This window comes from Engystomops pustulosus, chromosome 3, assembly GCF_040894005.1.
Source record: "Engystomops pustulosus chromosome 3, aEngPut4.maternal, whole genome shotgun sequence".
NCBI classification, from domain to species: domain Eukaryota; kingdom Metazoa; phylum Chordata; class Amphibia; order Anura; family Leptodactylidae; genus Engystomops; species Engystomops pustulosus.
The window spans coordinates 119,445,537-119,460,305 of record NC_092413.1 but is presented as its reverse complement, the minus strand read 5'-3'; the positions used below and the strand labels follow the sequence as shown (position 1 = coordinate 119,460,305).

The 14,769-nt window shown below is 37.8% G+C and overlaps 1 protein-coding gene across 4 annotated transcripts in view; it reads left to right on the top strand.

The window, feature by feature from the left end:
* The window catches only part of FUT9 (fucosyltransferase 9), a 122,651-nt gene extending 108,343 nt beyond the window's left edge, over positions 1 to 14,308 (top strand). For 2 of the 4 annotated variants that reach the window (XM_072141931.1, XM_072141933.1), the window contains one exon: positions 11,104 to 14,308. In XM_072141931.1, the coding sequence (XP_071998032.1) occupies positions 11,104 to 12,191 (1,088 nt within the window). In that variant the 3' untranslated portion in view covers positions 12,192 to 14,308. Of the gene's footprint in view, positions 1 to 6,057; positions 6,236 to 8,044; positions 8,131 to 11,103 lie in introns of those variants that run through there. The other 2 variants (XM_072141935.1, XM_072141934.1) reach the window with 2 other exon arrangements.
* Positions 14,309 to 14,769: the final 461 nt, after the last annotated feature.

Here is a 14,769-nt window from a genome sequence, read left to right as displayed (position 1 = left end):
TCTATGTGTGAGGTTTTATATTGTAAAATGTTGCTAATATTTCTGCTATTGTTTTTAATGTAGAACATTGTTATACACAGGTGTGTTTCTGGCACAATGTGTATAACTAGCTGAGAGGTTAACTATTGAGTATGTCTGAGGAAGGGGGCCGTCCCCCCGAAACGTCACAGGACACAGCTCACACTATAGACCTCAGGACTCGTCTTGTGTAATGTCTTTGCCCGTTATCCACTCTGATTCAACATACCTGACTATAGGCTGCAATACCTTTCAAAAAAATGAAGATTAAGAAGCTAATTCACCGACTGAATGCAGTATAATGTGCTTCCTAAAGCGTATGACTCAAATGGACTGTGGATCGTTATGTAAAAAATCGATAAATTGATTAATAAGAAGTAAAAGCATTTTTGTATTTTATGATATTTTTCACAAAAGGATATAAAAAATCTATTGCTTGCATTGTGATTTGTTCTATTAGCAAGTGTCCCTGGTTTATCATGCTTAAAGGGGTATTCCAAGAATAAGCACAATTCATGTACAAATGATTCATCAAAATATAAGCTAAAGAGTAATTAGTTGTTATTTAAAATTTTGCTCCCCTTAGCAGAAAAATGCTGCTGACATACACTGCAATGAAGAATTTAAATGCTACTGGCCCTTTAACCCTTAGGCGCACCAGGACATTATACTACGTCCCTGCGGCTAGATGCTAAGCGCCCCGGGACGTAGTATAACGTCCAGCTTCTGGGACCGGCTCACGAATGGAGCTGGCACCAGAATCTGCGGCTTTCAGCTGTCTATCACAGCTGACACCGCGCTGTAACACCGAGCCGACTCCGATCACGGGTGTTAACCCCTTGTAAGGGCGTTCCTGCTATGGATCGGATCCCCCATGCCGCTTACCGGGGGATCCGATCCACTTCTCGGCAGCCCCGAAGTCTGCCTACTGCTCCAGGGCTGCCCGATGTCCCTGGCAGTCAGATCCCTACCGGGTCTGACTGTAAACTGTCTGCGCATGCTCTGCATGCTCAGACAGTTCACACTGCTCTACAATGAAAAAGTATTGTAGAGCAATGTATTGGACTTGAACCAGCGATCAGTTAACACATTAGAATAAATAAAAAATAAATACATAAAAATATAAGCCCCTAAAATGACACTTTCCCATAAAAACACTTAATAAAGTATAAAAAACAGAAACACACAAAAAAAGGCCACATATTTGGTATTGCCGCGTCTGTAGCAGTCTGTATAATAAAACAGAATTGTTACTGGACCTGCTGGTAAACACGGGGGGGGGGGGGCACAAAAAACGTTCCGAAAAAAGATAATTTTGAATTAATACCTTTAAAAAATGCTCTAAAAAGGGATAAAAAAAAGTTACGCACCCTAAAATAAAATCACTAAAAAGAACTACTCTAACCAGATTCGTCAGCCAAAAAATAAAAAAGTTATGCATATGAAAAGATGGTGATGCTAAAATGAATAAAATTGTCTCCAAATTAGTTTTTATTCAGTAAAATTGAATAAAATGCACAAAACCCCCATATATTTGGTATCGCTACATCCGTGACAATCTGCATAATAAAACAGAATCGTTATTGGACCTGTAAAGTGAACCCCGTAAAAAACAACCTCAAAAAACTCTCCAAAAAAAGATGATTTTTAATTAATACCCTTTAAAAAATGCTCTGAACAATCCTTCTCGCAAAAAATAAGCCCCTAACCAGATTTCTAAGACAAAAAATAAAAAAGTTATGCATATGAAAGTCGGTGATGCTAAAATTTACATTTTTGCCTAATTACTTTTTATTCAGTAAAATGGGAACATTTTTAAAAAAAAATCTATATATAAAAAAGGTCTTTTCGGAATCATGGAGACCCATAGAATAAAAATAATATACTATTTTACGGTATGGTAAACGGCCAAAAAAAAAAACAGAAAAAAATTTCCTAAAAATTGATGATTTTCATTTCCTCCACCAACAAAGAGTTAATAAAATCTCACCAATTAGCTATAGATGCCCCAAAATTATGTACCAGAAAAGTGCATCTCATGTGGCAAAAAAATAAGCCCCTATAGGTCCACAATAAAAAAACAAAAAAAATTATAGCCTGTACAATGTGACATAGCAAATCTGCTCTGTATGGCGCCTCCTTCCCTTCTATGCCCGGCCGTGTGCCCATACAGCAGGTTACCACCACATATAGGGTATCGGTGTACTCGGGAGAAATTGGGTATCAAACTTTGTGGAGCCTTTTTTCATTTAATCCATTACATATGTTTAATTTCCCACCCAAAATGAATGTATTGTCAAAAAATATTACAATTTGTAGACCACACCTCCATTTTGTTTTAACCCCTATAAAACACCTAAAGTGTTAACAAACTTCTTAAAAGTGCTTTTTCATACGTTGAGGGGTGTAGTTTCCATAATAGGGTCATTCACAATCCTACCTATTACTTAGGCCTCTCACAGTCGATTAAAAGTTGAGCAGGTCCATCTAAATATTAGTTTTGGTGATTTTCCCAAAAATTTGAAAAATAGCACCCAAATTCTGAGCCTCATAACATTCTAGTAAAATATGTGGAATCTTAAAAAACCATGCCAACATAAAGCAGGCATTTGGGAAATGTAAGTTATGAATTTATTTGGGTGCTGTGACTATCTGCATCAAAAGTAGAGAATTTAGAACTTTGAAAATAAAGAATTTTTCCAAATTTTTGCCAAATTTAGTTTTTTTTTCATAACTAACCACAAAAGATATGGTCCAAATTTTTAAACTAATTTGAAGTACAATGTGTCACGAGAAAACAATTTCAAAATCCCTTGGATATTTTATATCGTTCCAAAGCTATAACCACTTATAGTGACACAGGCCAGATTTGAATAATGGGACCGCGTCCTAAAGGCCAAAAGAGGCTGAGTCCCGTAGGGGTTAATCAGTTTGTTTACTTTCTCCGCACGGAGCAGCCACAGGACAGAAGATGGCCGCTGGTCACATGTCCACATCACATGTCCTGCACTTGCCTGGGCAGGTCATGTGATCATCACTACATTTGGCTGTATTTGGTTAGTTGCATTGCATCCAGTATGGCCAGTATTGTGGTGAGATGTCATCTCAGTGAGGTAATGGCAGTTATGCACATCATTGCTATAGTAACAGAGCAAGAAAGTCTGTTATATCATCAGAGCATAAGAAGGAGGAGAAGTTACTGAGAAGTAAAGGATCATTGGACTTGTAATTTCCAGTGGTGGCCATCTTTTGTGTTACTTTTTGCTGTATTCATTTATATCATTATGGGTTTTTGTATCAGACGTTCATATTCCCGGAATGCCCCTTTCATTTTGATGCTAGATTTTCTTTAACTCCTTCCCGACATTTGGAGTACTATTACTACATGGCGGGAGGTGCGTTCCCGCAAAATGCAGTAATAGTACGCCATGCTTCTGGCGCCGGCTCCTAAACGGAGCACACGCCAGAAGCTGCGGGTGTCGGCTATATACTATAGCCAACTCCCGTCTCTAACACCCGCGATCAGAGATTTCTCCGCTGTCGCGCTGACCACGGCTTGTCAGGGGCATTTGACTGTAATCGGTTCCCCCCGCAGCGCTTACCGGGGGGGTGTAAGTGCCTCCGATCGCAGCCCCGGGACTGCGCGATCTCCTTCCGGGGAGCCGGGTCCTGCCTTCTGGCAGGACCCGGCTGTGACACACTGAGCATGCGCAGCATGCTCAGTGTGTCACATAATACAGTGTAATACATCTGTAGAAAAGACCAGCGCTTCAGAAGAACGTAGCAGTAAAAATAGTAATTTCTTTATTCGTACCTCTTTAAAAGCACATCCAACGCGTTTCGCTCAAATGAGCTTAGTCATGGATACTAAGCTCATTTGAGCGAAACGCGTTGGATTTACCCTGTGTTTCCATTGTGCTGTGCACTCTGCCACCACTTATGCTTTTAAAGAGGTACGAATAAAGAAATTACTATTTTTACTGCTACGTTCTTCTGAAGCGCTGGTCTTTTCTACAAATGTGCCATTGCCCCGAGTCCATGGGGGATCTCCTTATGCCCGTGCGCTGGAAGATGTCGTCTGACTGGTGAGCTGGATTTTGCCTTTTTTGTCTTTATGTACTTGTGCCAGTGTAATACATCTGTATTACACTGTATTAGGTGAAGAATAGCTTGAACAAGCAACCAGTGGATCGCTTGTTCAAGCTAACCTGTGAAAGTAAAGTAAAAAAAATTGTTAAAAGCACTAAATCAACACACTTTTTAATAAAAAGAATTAATTAAATAAAGTCCCCTAAACACAAACATTCCCTATACACATCTAATAAAGTAAAAAAAAAAAACGGAAAATCACCAAAACCCCCACATATTTGGTATCGCCGCGTCCGTAACAATCTTTACAATTAGTCAGAAACATTATTGGACCCGTACAGTGAACGCCGTAAACACAAAACCTGAAAAACTTGCCAAAAATTTTAATTTTCATAAAATCCCTTTACAAAAATGTTCCAAAAAGTGATAAAAAAAAGTAATGTGCACCAAAATGGTACCACTGAAAACGACAACTCAACACGTAAAAAATAAGCCTTAAACCAGCTTTGTCAACCAAAAAATATTAAAGTTATATCTCTGAAAAGATGGCGATGCAAAAACAAATGAGATTTTCTTTATATTCGTTTTTTTCCTGTAAACTAGAACTATATAAATTAGGTATCACCGTAATCGTAGTGATCTATAGAATAAAAATATTATAGTATTTTTAGTGTATGGTGTACGACCCCCAAAATATACAAAAATAAAGAAACCCAATTTTGTTTTCCTCCATACATTAAAGAGTTAATAAAATCTCATCAAAAAGCTGCAGCCCCACTTAAATGAAGTATTTGTAAAGTGCATGTCGCAAAAAATAAGCCCTTATATGTCCAAATTGCCAAAAAAAATAAAGATTGTTTAGCCATTATAATGTGACAATGCATTATCTGCTCTGAACGGCGCAGCTCCCCCCTCAATGCCCTGGCGTGTGCCCATACAGCCGGTGGACACCACATATGTGGTATTGTTATACGGGGGAGGGATTGGGTATCAAATTTTGTGGAGCGTTTTGGTATTTTATCCACTGAGAATTTGTACATTTTTTGAAACACACTTTCATTTAGCCAAAAAAAATGTAATTTCGAAATTGCATCCGATTTTGTTTTAACCCCTGTAAACCAATTAAAGGGTTAACAAACTTCATAAAAGTTGTTTTACGTACGTTGAGGTGTGTAGTTTCTATAATGGAGTAATTTATGGGGTTTTACTTTTATTTTGGCCTTTCAAAGGATTTAGCTTTTTTTATGAAATTGTGAAAAATTGCACCTGACGTTCAAAGCCCCATAACATCTTACAAAAATGAGACTATGCATAAAAAAGCACTGAGGCATAAAGAAGACATTCGTGAATGTTAGTTATTACGTTTTTTGGTGTTATAACTCATGTGTGGAAAAAGTAGAACATTTTGAATTTCGAAAATTGCGAATTTTTCCAAATTTTCACCAAATATATGATTTTCTCATAAATAAATGCAAAACATTCCACCAAAATTTTTTAACTAACATGAAGTACAATGTGTCACGAGAAAACAATTTCAAAACCACTTGGATATGTTAAAGCGTTCCAAAGTTATAACCACTTATAGTGACAAAGGGCAGATTTGAAAAAATGGGCCGTGTCAGGAAGGTGAAAAGTGGCTTCGGCGTTAAGGGGTTAAATTAAATGTGAGTATACAAACAATAAATAGCATGTCCCTTAACAGTTTTTTATAACATTTCTGCATTTGTAGTTACAATGATAACATATATTAAAGTTTACCTTTCTTCCTAACAGCCCCTGTACAAGGTCCCTATGGCGTATTTAGCCATACTCCTACTCCTCTGCATCCTCTTTCCAGTCACTCCTTGCCCCCGCCTCTGTTTCCTCTTTTCACAGATACAGTGTAGACAGCCGGCAGGTCTCCACTGCTATCTGTGCATGTGCCACATATCATGCAGTGTTGCTAGGCAGTCAGCCAGGTCCATAACTGGGCAGTTTGACAGCTTAAGACAGTACAAACTACGTCTGCTAGCAGGACAGTAGCTATCCTTTTTTATAGTCTCCTAAAAAAATTTTTAGATCAGAAGTATTGAGATTCAGAGATACTGCACTTAATAACTGTGTGTCAGAAGCCTGTAAAATCATCATTGTAAGTATCAGTGTGATAGAGGTTTGTGTTTGAGACAAAGGCATGTAATTCTTGGGCAGTTACCATTAGATTTCATTTTGTTATCTTATAGATCAGTGATGGCGGACCTTTTGGGGACCAAGTGCCCAAAGTACAACCAAAATCCACTTATTTACTGTGAAGTGCCAACATGGCATGACATTGCTACCCGTTCTTCCACATATTTTAATTGTATTGGCCCCCTGAGGCCACCAATACAGCTGAAAGAGACCCTGTAGCTTCCCTCCAGGGTCTCTCTGTAGATAAAGAATGATGGGTCCAGTTGGATGACCTCCAAAGACATTGCAGTTCTGTCAACACCTTCTCACTTTTCCCGCAGTTCCAAAGAAGTGTCACTAAAGTTGCCTGGGACTGCAGGAAGATTTGGTCCTATTTGGTGAACTCTGTCCTGGGGTGATGGTCTGAGTGCCCACAGAAATGGCTCTGAGTGCCACCTCTGGCCGTGGTTATTGAAGGCCCTTTATAGTGAACTATATTTGACTTATTGGTATCGATTAATGTTATCTGTTCATTAGGCTGAACTTTATACACCGTGTTTAACAGGTATACTCACCTATTATATTTTCGGCATATCTACTCAACTCTAAGATCCACACCTGGGTAGAGAACAGGAAAATGGGAGGTAGTGACTACAACATACCAAACATTTAAAGAGGAAACAAATGGAAGTTGTGGAAACAGCTGCTTGTTTCCTGTCATGGCGATTTGGGAAACCATACCATCCTCGTGGCCTTATGGAACTGGGGTTTAGTGTCCCACCTCGCCCTATATCACCTCTAGGATTTGCAATTTAAAAAAATAAACACTTATACTTACCTTGGTGTACAGCTGCACATGTAGCTCACTTGATGTTCTGTTACTGCACCTTATGTCCAGAATCTAGCAGTATTTGCTTGTTTAAAATGTGTTTTATTGATGCACATGCACAATACTCAGTATTGACATATCATTACATATAATGTACAGGCAGTCCCCGGGTTACATACAAGATAGGGTCCGGAGGTTTGTTCTTAAGTTGAATTTATGCAAGTCGAAACTGTATATTTTATAAGTGAAGTTCTAGAGAAATTTTTTTCTTTTGTCCCAGTGACAATTGGAGTTTCAAAATTTTTGCTGTAATTGGACCAAGGATTAACAATAAAGCTTCATTACAGACACCGTACAGCTGATTATTGCAGTCTGGGACTATAGTAATAGCATCCAGAGAGCTTCACAAGAGGTCACAGTGGGCAGAGGGGTCCGTCTGTAACTATGGGTTGTCTTTATGTCGGGTGTCCTTAAGTAGGGGACCGCCTGTAATCATTTTCATGGAAAAAACAATAAATAATAATAACAATAGCTTGTACAGAGTTTTGTTACTATTCTAGTCCCCCGTGCTGTTAATGCACAGTAACAGATAGATTTTGATACCATTAGATCATGTCTGAACAAGATTGAACATTATTCAGTTACACATTAATCATAACCTGCAAAAGTTAACTAAGAGGAGTATTAATTTGAGACAAGGTAAATGGGGACGGAAGGGAGGAATCTGGCAGTATTTGAGCATGAAGCAATATTTGTCTAGTGTTTCACCCAACTTCTAGCTTAGATTGATGCACTAAAACATTTTAAACTAAAGCTACAGGGAATAACATTTAGTTTATTTGTTTTACCCACTATCCACTGGATTATAAAGTTATATCTTAAATAAAGATTATTTAGCGGTATTGAGAAGGTAACATACCTTATGTGTCATTGAGAATTTATCCCTTTTGTGCTTCTTAATAGAACTGAAACTCTAGGGAATTATGACATCACCTACAATTTTTATGCATTGGAAAAAATAGACATTTCATTTGCAACAGGAAATTAAGGTATGTAGGAACGGAATGTAAAATAGAGAAATCAATTGTATGTATTCGATAGGAAACCAAAAGCTTTAGACATGGCAATCCAAGGCAGCAGATGCTAACGAAAATTATAAAATGAATAGGTTTATTAAACCATAAATAGTGTGTACATTTCTCTTTAAAAATGCCATGCATTATTTAATCATAACCGTCAAGAAACTACGGTATATTAATTTGTCCATCTTTAAAATACTGTTATTACTACCTTGATATAATCATACTATAATATTTGTACAATTTTTTGCCTTCCCACATTCTGAAGTAATTTAAAATCCTTGTCAGCAGGTTATTTTTTAAGTCTGTAACATCTTTTCCTAAGTCTTTCGCAAAAGTGAGATATGAGGCTTTGTGTTATGAAATTCTTTATCTCTGGCTGATTCAATCTAGCTCTGTATGTGCTTAAGATGGAAGCTTGCTGCTATCTCTTCTCCAGATAGTAACAGAGAGAAAATGTATGTATCTACAAAAAAGGATGTATGATATAGAGATGTCCCATTATACCGCAGGAGAGCTCATACTCTAGAAGTAAAAATCTATATTTATTATAAAAGTCACATCTAGAACTAAACAAACATAAAAATCGGACCACAGTAAGGCTGAGAAGAAAATGACCAACTCAATAAAGTCCATAAATTGCAGAGAATGGCAATGGTAATCTCAATGATCACTTACAGTCATAAAAACCACACAAAACATAGTGTCTCCTTTCTTTTAAAAAGTCAAACATTTTATTTTCACACATTTCAAAATAGATTGATTTAGATGCCCAAGTATACGGTATCCCAGATAGCAGCAGACTGAATCCAACAGGTTTTAAAGAGGCTGCCTTCTTCTGCAAAAAAAATGACACTTTACAAAGTTCTGTATATTAAAGTACCATGTGTACCATATATAGTCTGGTGTTAGAAAACAGCAGTAGAATGGTAGCCTTACCTAGGCATCCCCTTCACTTTCTTTATATCATTACATTTGCACATAAGAATATTCCTGAGACTCTGTTTTTACTGTACCTTAAGGTCTTATTCTAATCGGTATAGAAGACAATTCATTATAAAGTAATACATAATTCTGGTGAGGATTCCTTATTTCTTTGGACAGGATAAGATGGACAGAAATATTTTCTATAGATTTGGTATATTATATATATATATATATATATATATATATATATATATATATATATATATATATTGTCTATCTATTTATGGATTGTATAATGTCTCTTATATGGTGTCTTGAATAGTGTTTTGGCAATTAACTTATTATACCTACCAGAAGAAATTCACCTAATAAACCAATGTTGTCAAGTAGCTTAACATCTTCAGATCATGTATTTCATGGCAAGTTTGGTGGAATCATCCAGAAAATCAACTTTGATGTTGATTTTGAATTGGTTGTATAAGGTCACAGAAGCAGAGAGTTTAGCAATGAAGTCAAGCTGCCCAGTATTCCAATGCCCCCTCCACTTTGATTGATGTCATGCACCAGAATTTGGGAGGTTTGGTTGTTGTACGTAGGACCACCAGTTACAGTGAAGAGGACATTCTGATGCAGGGAGAGCTGGACTTTAACCAGAGGTGAAACCATCGCGGTCACAGGTTGTGCGGTCCGGTTGGTAGCGAAGGGCCTGCGGCTGTTATGTTTCCGTGACAGCCATAGGCCCCTGTAGTAGCAAATGAGTCAGATGCATTGCTCCGGGTTCACACTGTTTCTGCAGCTAACTAGCTACCTAAGAGCTCTGCATCCCTTTGCCAGTGTTCTATGGCAATAGTTCCCGTTCTGCCAATATGTAGTTAACCGCACTCGGCGCAGGTGGCACAATGCAGTCATTGCGTCACTGGAGCTGAGCGCCTTACTGCACAGCAGACGTCAGAAAAGGAGACGCATCAGGGGACGCATCAGGGGAAAGGAGGTGAGCATAATTTATTTTTAAACTTGCACAAACTTACAATGAGCAGTGGCATAATGAGAGAAGAATAAATGACTATGGGCAAAATGAAAAGGGGCATGATGACCAGGGGGACATTTTCGTGCCTGGAGCTGAAGTTACAATGATCATCCAGATCTGCCCACACCTTCCCATTCCTCCTGTAGTCACAGGCAGCAATGTCGCTTTAAGAAAGCACTGAGCGCAGGAAGTCCTGGGCTGTCTGGGAATCCATGAAGATACCTTGTGTCCTCTTTGGTGATGGCCCGAGTGCCCACAGACAGGGCTCCGAGTGCCACCTCTGGCACCCGTGCCATAGGTTCGCCACCACTGTTATATGATATTTGTACTGATAAACTTTCTGTTATTAAGAGTGGATTCTTCTACAATATTTTTTCTGCTATTTGATAATGGAAGGGGGAACAGAACCCGCTCAGCACAAGTGAGAATCTAGCCTAAGCTGTAGAAATCAGTCAGCTTGGTGTGACTGCTCTAGTAGCCAGTATGAAAACTGAAAAATGAATGTATGGTAAATCACCAATCAAAAAGTTTAAAATAATGTTAAAGAACATCTACTACTAGGATCCAGGATTGGAACCTAAGCACAATGACATACTGGTGTATGCCCCCTCTCTCAGGATCCCCTCTTCTTTTAGCTTCTTATGCCTATTTTTTTTTACAAAAAGGTTTTTAAAATTATGCATAATAGCCTGAGGGATCCGGGCTCCACAGGTGTTTATGGAGTCACGTTATGGAGTCTCTCAGGCTCATTTGAATAACTTTAAAGCCTTTTTTCTTAAAAAACAATGGCATAAGAAGCTTAAAAAGTGCAGATCCTGCCAAAGGGTCATACACCGGCATGTAAGTGTTTGGTGTACAATACTTGATCCTGATTTCCATTAGATATATACATGATTTATACAAACACTTGGAACCTATACTATTTCTTGATGTATTGAATATAGTTATGTAACAGGCATAAATACAATTTTGTATTTTTTGTTTTTCAGGGCAAATTATGACATCAACATCTAAAGGCATCTTCAGACCATTTCTAGTTGTCTGCATTGTGTTGATTTGCTTCACAGTATGTTTGCTGATATATGTCAAACCAACAAACAACTGGATCTCCAGTCCTATTGAGTCGGCTAATTCTGTGCTGAAAATGAAGAATTTTTTTTCCTCAAAAAAAGATTATTATAATGATACCATCATTCTCATTTGGGTGTGGCCTTTTGGACAGACATTTGAATTGCAGTCCTGCGAGTCTCTTTTTAATATCCATGGGTGCCATCTGACGACAGATCGTGCTCTGTACAATAAATCCCACGCAGTGTTAATACATCACAGAGACATAAACTGGGATCTGACTAATCTACCAGTGCAAACAAGGCCACCCTTCCAGAAATGGATTTGGATGAATCTCGAATCTCCAACTCACACACCTCAAAAAAGTGGCATTGAACATTTATTTAATCTAACATTAACTTACAGACGTGACTCAGACATTCAAGTGCCTTATGGCTTTATGGTCGTAAGCACAAAACCCTTTGAATTTGAAGTGCCAAGCAAAGATAAGCTGGTCTGTTGGGTTGTAAGCAACTGGAATCCAGATCATGTTAGAGTAAAGTACTATAATGAACTTACCAAATACATTGAAATTCTAACGTATGGCCAGGCATTTGGTGAATACTTGAATGATAAAAGCTTGATTCCAACCATCTCTGCTTGTAAATTTTATTTGTCCTTTGAAAACTCTATCCACAAAGACTATATTACTGAGAAACTTTACAATGCACTACTTGCTGGATCTGTGCCTATTGTGCTGGGACCTTCAAGGGAAAACTACGAAAACTACATACCAGCAGATTCTTTTATTCACGTTGAAGATTTTCTTTCTCCAAGAGAGTTGGCAGATTATCTGTTAATGCTGAACAAAGATACTGAGCGGTACCTGGCATATTTTAACTGGAGGAAACACTACACCGTGAACTTGTCCCATTTCTGGGAATCTCATGCTTGCCTAGCATGTGACCATGTTAAAAGACACCGGGAGTACAAATCTGTCAGTAATTTGGAGAAGTGGTTTTGGAACTAAGCCTCCCCTTTCATGTTCAAGCACTTTCTGGGATGACATTACAACAGTTACTTGCATCAAGATAAAAATTTACTGCTTTGTCTCACCGTTTACTGCTCTGTTGAATGCATAATTTAACATAAACTTTGTCAGACATGAAAATCTCTTTCCAGCATCAGTATCATCTTTTTCTGACACTCCACATGTAGCAGCAATTTCTCTACATCAAAGGGAGTTCCTTACTCTGAGCATTAACCATATTACATAACTCCTTTTTAGAGAACTTAGTCTCCATATTACTGTATGTAGCAGATTCTGCTCTCCATCATTGTCATGTGGGTGTCATGAAATCCATCTGGAGAGTATAATGACACATTTCAAGAGCTACACATCCATAATGTTGAGTTGGAAGAACAAAAACATTACGGGGTGAGAAATAAGAGACGTGTAACTTTTTCAGAGACATGTAGATTTTTCATCTCATTTTCCTGTTTTCCTAGGATCAGCTGAGCCTGCAAGTAACACTTTTAAGCCATTTCTCACCTTTGAAACAATCTCACAATGTGGTTCTGTATTTAGAAGTCTCACTTTTACGATCATATTGATCAGATGTGACCTAATGTTTGTTTTAGATTCACATGCTATTTTCAATATTTTTTTTTAAGAAGAAAGACCTTTATTTTCCTATTGGTAATTAATCACATAATCACCCTTCTGTGTTGTATTTGTGAGAAAGTTGAGCATTTTTTGTGGCTGGCCCCAGGCTGCTAACTGGCCACAATAGTTCTCTGACAGTCCGGGCTTACACTGGACATCTAGTAGTATTTTTAAAGGACATTACCTTTTTGGCAGCTTATGTGTCACATAGTCACATTATTTTTTACAATGCAATGTGATGTAATCGACAAGAGTCTAAATTGAAGTATTATATTCTATAATGAGGAAGCAGTATAGATTTCAGCACAAATCTCACACACTCAATTACAGTGATTCAAATTCAGAATATTTCTTCCATTTTCATTAATATGGAAATGGTAATGTTGGAATAAAATACTATTATAGTACTATATGACATATTATCCCAGAAAACAAGAGGTCTTAAAGAGGGATTTTTGGAGCAAATTTCTGCAGGTTCTTTTATAGGTATACAGAAACACAGAATTAATATTAACTAACATTGCTACAGTTAAGTTTACACTACTGCATGCACTTTTACATGCATAGAGGTAAAAGGAATGCGTCATTGAGGGTCATGCAGCAATAATTTATTTGAAGGAAGTCAATGTCATTTTCATGCGCTATATACAAAAACGCCAGCACTGTTGTAAATGCCCTATTGTATTTGTTACTGTGCTTGACTTGCACACTGAGCAGCACTCTGCTGTATAGCATAGAACTGGCAAATAGATTGACAACTTTTCTACTGTCATTTACGAAGAGGGTGCAGTTATGGCAAAGCGGTTTATGGCACAGTCAACATTTCTACATTAATCATATTTATATAGTCATTCCACTAGCTATTTAGGAGAAATACACTATGATGGGGGTGTATTAAAAATATATATTTTTATGATTCTGGGTGGGATCAAACTATCATACGCAGCTTCTTAGAGGGCTTAAAAGCTACAGAGGAGAGGTACACTGAACTTTTTACTCTAGTGCTTCAACCAGTGTCATTTGTTTTGCAAGGGTTGAACCTTCCCTAAAAAAATGGAAACAGTTTAGGTAACCGATCTTCTGAAAACAATCAAAATAATAGTTCCAAAAAGATGTGGTTATCTTATATAAAATGTGCCTTAAATGGGTTGTCCACTTTCAACAAATCATTGATATTGTTTGTGAAATTAAATTTTGCAATATACTATACTGTATCAGTTCCTTGCAGTTTTGTAGTTCTCTGCTTGCTGTCCTTCTATAGAAAACTTCTATGTCTACTTTTAGTGGATATAAATATGTCAATGGTCATGTGATGAACATGCAGATGCACAAGCCGCTCATTTCACAGAGAGTAAGCAGAGACCTGTTACACTAACAACTCGTGCACCTGCGTGTCCATCACATGACCATGGACAGGTCTATCCCCTGGAAGTAAACATTTAAGCTTTCTAAAAAGTACAGCAAGCAGAGACATAGAAAACCACAAGGAATCAATACAGAAAGTATATTGGAAAATTGCATAATTTTTCCTTATACAAACCATATCAATTATTTTCTGAAAGTGGACAACCCCTTTAAAGTTTCTGTGCAGCAGTTCAACTGTCTGTCCTTTACTGTTAAAAATGCAATTAGCAGACGGTAGCCAGATATTACAGTAATATGACAGAGTTTATAATAGTAACACTTTCCTGGTTTTAGTTTGCCAGAAAACGAAACTTTACCAGGATTCTGGACTTTTGTGACATTACTGTATGAACACCTCCAACATTGTAACCACTCCCATATCAGTGGTTGAAGGGGTGTGCATTGGACTGCTGTAAAAAGGTAGTGTGTGGACCACCAGAAGCCAGTAGGCACAGGACATGATTTAGAGGTCAACACTGCTCAGTAGAAGAGTATTCCATGAGATAAAACCTTCAAAATATTAGCAGATATAAAATTC